A 5,900-nucleotide genomic window follows, 5' to 3' on the forward strand; every position below is an offset into this window, starting at 1 on the left:
CCGTAAGAAAAAATAATATCAAAGAAAATATATTTTTCCAACATTTATATCTAATGTTCGAGCATGCTCAATACAATAGAATAATTAGGCAAAATAATTATATTTGTGTATAATTGTATTAATACAATTTCCAATATTTATTTCGTCCTGTAACGAGAATAATTATGAAGATCATCATCACATTGTAATGTTAGAGTCCATTGTGTTGATTATTAAACTACTTTTAGGAATGTTCCTTGATATAAACTTAGTGGTTTCTGTTAAACAGTTATTGCCAATGAGGATTAGTAAAGAAAAAGCTTTAATGTTCATTTTATCTAGTCCACCCCTTGCCTCACAAAAAGATTTATTTATTCCCCCTCCCCCCTCCCCAGTTAATTTTTCCCCATCTTCCATTGTTACCAGTCAAGCACAAGTCCTCGGCCTACATAACATAGTACATAGATACTTGCTTCTAGTCAGAGGTACCCGAGTGTTACTATGTCCTTCGTAGATTTTTTCCTTGTCTTTTTTGTCAATTAAATAAAATATTTTTTAAAATGGTACACATTTTATTTTACAGAATATCATGTTAGTTTTTCTTTTGCTCCACTTTTCTTACATTTTCAATTGGAAGCCCTGAACAAAAGGTCTGTAATGAACTTTCAAATTCCGGCTTTATAAACCCAAATCGGTTTTTTATTAGTCCACTTCCAGGCTATCTCCAGCTATGTTTTCTGTAGTGTTTATATCTAGCTAGGCCTAGTTAGCTTACTCGAACCACCAACCTCCAGTCCAAGAAAAAAAAAAATCTCCTTTTTTTCACTTTTTAAATTATTTTCCAAGTTACGTGTATAACATAAGTTAACCAACTTGTTACTATCTGCCCCCTTCAGATCATTCCCCGTGAATTACTGGGATAAGTTCGCAAAGAAGAAGGTTAGACAGAAGTACAGTGAAACGTATGACTTTGATTCCATCAGTAATCTGTTGGGTATGGAGAAGACATCATTCAGTTCACAGGAAGAAGAAGAAAGCTCTGGAATTATTAGCTTGTAAGTACTTACACATTAAACTTAAAGGGGAAGAAAGAAATAAAGAAAGGGAAAGAGGTTTGATAGAGAGAACTGTAACAACAGGGGTCTTATGGTCCGGAAACGGAAAAGAAGAAGACGGGATAGAAGAAAGTCAGCTGTTCCGAGAACGAACCTTATCTGTTTATGATAAAGTTCACCCTGAGTGGAAATCGAACCAGCGATCTAGCGCTTACAAGGCAGGCGCACTAATATATTTTTCATAAGACACCATCAAGTATTTGTCTTTGAATTAACTTCTTCATATCTTTTTTTTGGTTTTCAGCATCCTCAGAATTGACTGGAGATATCAGGTGTGGAAAGCCGGAGTCACTATTACTGATAACGTAAGTACCACCTTCTATTTTTCTAGTATTGTGTTACTCAATCCCTTGACTTCGCCTGTACATAAACGTAAAACAGAAATCTCCACTATTGATCAATCCCTTTGCTTCGCCTGTACGTAAACGTAAAACAGAAATCTCCACTATTGTAGTGTAGCACATTGCATACTCAAAGAGTTATACGGCGCTCATACAAATTATGACAAAAAGTTATACAAAAAGTGAACTAGACATCTCCACTAACCTTTATAGTTTAGCACATTGCATACTCTAATATTTACACGGCGTTCATACAATTTGGAATCCGAAGCTCCTCGATAGGTCCTAAAAGACAAGTAGACCTCACTTGGATTCCGCAAAAAGGGATCTCATTGCTCTCATGGGTACCCCAAAAAACCAAAATAAGTGCTCCGGTTTAAACTTAAATCTCACTTCTTTCGGTCATGAAACGAGGCATTTCTTCTTTGATTTCCCAGGCGTTCTTGTACAGTCTATGGTATTTCACGTTTTCGGTCATGGGTAACTTCAACAACTTCTTCTTCGCTGCTCATCTCCTGGATGTGGCTGTTGGATTCAAAACCCTGCGAACCATCTTGCAATCGGTCACTCACAATGGAAAACAACTGGTAGGTTTGCTGTCAAAACTGCTAATTTTCTCGCCACTAAAAACCTTTGCAGCTGTACACTGACGTTAAACCCCTTAAAAAAGCTAATACTCAACCAGCCTGGTTAGCTTGGTTGGTAGCGCGTCTGCCTTGTAAGCGTTAGGCCGCGGGTTCGATTTCCGCCCGGGGCGGATTTTATCCTGACCTGATATCAACCAAAGAAAATACTTAGTTTCAGTCCTGAATTATTCAAAATGAAACATCAGTAAAAATGGTTTCTTTAAATTAAATTGATTCCAAGGGCAAGGAAAATCTAGACCCTTGGCAAATAGAGTGCGCCTGAAGGCATGTGATGTGTTCCAGCCCACTCGACCCCATGAGTATTCAATTGGAGTCATCATCATTCAGGACATTGCAGCTACATAAAAAACGCCTATTGACTAATAAGGCCAAAGTTTGATTTTGGTTACGGAGTTTCTACTGTCTAAAATACTTTCTTGCCTAAGCATCCTCACGAGTCTTTCTTGAAGTAAGTTTGTTCTATCCGTGTGCAATGCTCGACCAAGTTCGGGTAAGCTCGTATTGTGCTGGCGAATCTATTGTTGGGAAGAGGGGTGGTGAGAACGGCATAGATGTGACCAAACAATAGGGCATCCAGCTCTGTAGGTCTGAAACACAAAAGATGAGGACATATTGAAGAGAGGGAAAAATACGAATAATAAATATTTTGAATGAACGAATGGTTGTTTTCACAACACCCCTCGAAAAAATGGTAAATATTGGTTAACTTGGGAGGGAAAAATAATCATTGAATAAGCTAAGTATGTTCCCAGATTCAACTTCACGATTTTTTATTTCTCAATTAGGGCTACTCCCGAAAAATTGCCGATTTTGACAAACAAGATTAGCTTGACATTGGAACTTACTTATCTTTGAAGAAAAAGTTGTTCTTTTCCAATCGTTCCGAGAGTGATTGACAACACTTGTCCACGTCTTTGTATACCTGGAACATAAAAACCAATCTTTTGGTGCCTCCTTTACCAGTGGTTTCGCCAGTAAGCGCTAGGTCACGGTTTCAATTCCCGCCCGGGGCGAACATTATCATAAACAGATAATGTTTGTTCTCGGAACGGCTGGCTTTCTCCTATCCTGTCTACCTCCTCTCTTCGATTTTGGGACGATAAGACCTTAGCAGTTACAGATCCCCTATCAAACCTCTTTAGAAAAAGAACTTACCTGGTCGAGAGACTTCTCCAGCCACTTGAGTGTTTTCAGTCGATGTTGTACGGTTAGCTTCTTCTTGTAGGTGAGATAAATGTTGAGGGGCCAGGGAGCCACTGCCCCGTGACGAACTTTGGTCACTTCTCTGTACGTAGTGGGATCACACCATGTGATGTAGTTCTGAAATTTAATTGAGAAAAAGTGAGTTAGACAGATGCATGAATCAGCTAGCAGGAGCAATCTACGTGCTTATTAAAGCTTATTAAACACCAGAGGTCTAAAAAAAAATAAAAATAATAAAAAAAGACGAGTGTTTCACCACCGTTTTTATTTCGTAGCAATGAAACAACTGCTACATTAGAATGGGTCTCGGCGGGTTCGACTACAGGCAAGGCCGAAGGTTTTTTGGTTCTGTGTTTAGAGTTTTGGGTGCTCTCCGCCTCGTGAGGAGTTGATTATTGAGAAGCTTCCTTTAAATGAGTAGAAGCATTCAGTTTTTTTTTTTTTTTTTTTTTTTTTTTTTTTTTTGGGATGTTAGCATTTAATGAGATATTTAAACGTAAAAAAAAAAAAGAAAGTAAAACAACCTATAAAATAGTTACCTCGCTTCCCCAGCACTTTGTTACCGAGCTGACATTGTAAGCCTCATATCAGATTTGACTGATTCCTCCAGTTCACTTGATAAGTGACCAGCCCTGTGAGAAAGACCTGAAAATATTATGTAACCAGGGATATAAGGTGTCCAGCCCTGTGAAATACGACCATAATCATTATAACTAGGGGTTAGAAGGACCAGCCTGGTGAATTCAACCAAAGGTTATTAACAGGGCATGAGGTCTACCTATTTTATCACTAAGGGTGTGGAAAGGAGTCAGTTTATCTTAATGAAAGTTGTGGGTCTTTCGCGGTTGTCTATACCTAGGACTATTGGATGTCTTTGTGATTTCCAGAGGCAAGTGTATATTTTTACCAATTATCCTGGCCCAAGTGTCCAGAGTCTTTGTCCTTTTGAACCCTTAGTGCAGTTGAAAATCTTTCCGTTTTTTTTGAACCTTAGTGCATTTAAAATTTGAATTTTTTTTTTTTTTTTTTTTGAGTAGGTAGGTTGTTTTCAAATCTAGTATGCTGAGGGATTATGAGGGAGTAGAGAGGATAAGACCAGGATATTACCCACCTTATTCTGAGTGAACTTTACGATGGGGTCTAATTCTGCCACGAGAAACTGTCCCACCTTGATGAATGGTACTCGGTCTGGAAAATAAACAAATCATTTTTATTTTTACAATATACTTTTATGCCTAGGTAAAAGATTGGTATCTTTCATGTACAGGTACAAATTGGGTTGATAGTGTTTATTTTTTTAAAACAGATTTGACAGAGGGAACTGTAACAACAAATGTTTTACTGTCCCAAAATTAAAGAGAAAACAGGATAGGAAAAAGATAGCCATTCTGAGATCAAACCTTATCTGTTCAAGATAAATTTTGTCTAAGGGAATTTGAACTACAACCTAGCACTTTGGTTGTGCTATCCTTCAAGCTAACTCGGCTGGCATGCCCATGTTTGTTGATCTGATTAGTCTCATTGTACATTTTCAGAAGTATACTTACTTGATGGGGACATGTACTCAGCATTCTTTCTGAAGTCCACTGTATACTTCAATCCCAACATCTTCAAATAAGCTTGTACAGCTAAACAGTGTGCATTGTCGGGAAGTAGTATCTGCTCGACTTCATATGGCTGGTAGAGTTTTACATCATCTGGCCAGATTTCTCTTGCTGGAAAAAATATAAACACAACATGAAGCAGGTGCATATAGATTTTTTTAGTGCCTATTATTACTCCTGAAAATTTATTTTATTTTATTTTTATTTATTTATTTTTAAGTGGAACAGGGGCAGTTATTCATACACCTATACCTCTTGTTCTATTTGACAATTAGTAAATAAACCTCCACATTGATTTGGGACACAAATTATTGGAATGTGCAAAAGCATTTAATTATGGTACCTAAATCGTTAGACCTTTACTTACCATTCTATCTAAGTGGTTAAGAGAAAATCACAATTTACACAGATCTGCATTGAAAAATGAACAGTGAGTGGCCTGTCTTTGATATCTTCTCAGAATCTTACGGGTGTATGAGACCATCACAGAAGATAGCAAACTCTAAAAAGGCACTTAACTGAAGTGCCTTCTCCTTCCTATTTTGGGGAAAGTGAAGTGAGACCTTGGAAGAGGTGGGCATGAGAAAATTTCCAAATGTTAATTGTTGAACTTACCTTCTGAGTCCAAATCAAAGGAACTATTTGTGCTAGTTTGGTGGTCACTCGACATTATCCTTTTTATAACCAAACGTCGGTATTTTACAAAAAAGATCACAATTTTCAGCCTTTGCTGATAAAATTTCTTCTGAAAAGCTAACCTCTCCTGCTTGTAAAAATTTTTTTTTTTGATAAATACAAATTTATTTCTGTCTTTATTTTTGACATTTATAAATTGGACAAACAGGATAATACAGATACAGGAGTGAAGGGATACATTTAAGGACAATGGTAATAGGTAATCAAAAAAAAAAAAAAAAAAAAAAAAAAAAAAAAAAAAAAAAAATAATGATGATAATTTGGGAAAAGGGTACAGCAAATCGGGACAGGAGGCAATCATGTACAAGTGAAAAT

The 5,900-nt window shown here is 37.0% G+C and overlaps 2 protein-coding genes across 2 annotated transcripts; one reads left to right on the plus strand and one right to left on the minus strand.

Moving 5' to 3' along the window:
- Nucleotides 1–875: 875 nt before the first annotated feature.
- Nucleotides 876–2,085, plus strand: LOC103521848 (ryanodine receptor-like; the record flags this gene model as incomplete). Its single annotated transcript, XM_026832336.1, has 3 exons — nt 876–1,034; nt 1,339–1,399; nt 1,873–2,085. Coding segments are annotated over 3 exons (433 nt in total), but the record flags the coding sequence as incomplete, so codon positions are not given.
- Nucleotides 2,086–2,335: 250 nt separating this feature from the next.
- On the minus strand, nt 2,336–5,680 carry LOC103521850 (metaxin-2). The gene is made up of 6 exons (XM_008486957.3): nt 5,505–5,680; nt 4,833–5,000; nt 4,397–4,473; nt 3,238–3,402; nt 2,928–3,004; nt 2,336–2,669 (listed from the first exon to the last, which is right to left on the minus strand). Exons 1-6 carry the CDS (start codon nt 5,557–5,559, stop codon nt 2,513–2,515), a joined length of 699 nt encoding a protein of 232 aa, XP_008485179.1. The 5' UTR covers nt 5,560–5,680; the 3' UTR covers nt 2,336–2,512.
- Between the last annotated feature and the right edge of the window lie 220 nt (nt 5,681–5,900).

The sequence above is a fragment of the Diaphorina citri genome, unplaced genomic scaffold, assembly GCF_000475195.1.
Source record: "Diaphorina citri unplaced genomic scaffold, Diaci psyllid genome assembly version 1.1 scaffold6097, whole genome shotgun sequence".
NCBI classification, from domain to species: domain Eukaryota; kingdom Metazoa; phylum Arthropoda; class Insecta; order Hemiptera; family Psyllidae; genus Diaphorina; species Diaphorina citri.

Bases quoted from the DNA above. Each gene is read 5' to 3' on its own strand.
- LOC103521850 (XM_008486957.3), bottom strand. From the start codon at position 5,559: ATGTCGAGTGACCACCAAACTAGCACAAATAGTTCCTTTGATTTGGAC. The intron at 4,474-4,832 runs GTAAGTATACTT...TTTATTTTCCAG, and splicing joins TGAGTACATGTCCCCATCAA to ACCGAGTACCATTCATCAAG. The intron at 3,403-4,396 runs GTGGGTAATATC...ATTAAATTTCAG, and splicing joins TAAAGTTCACTCAGAATAAG to AACTACATCACATGGTGTGA.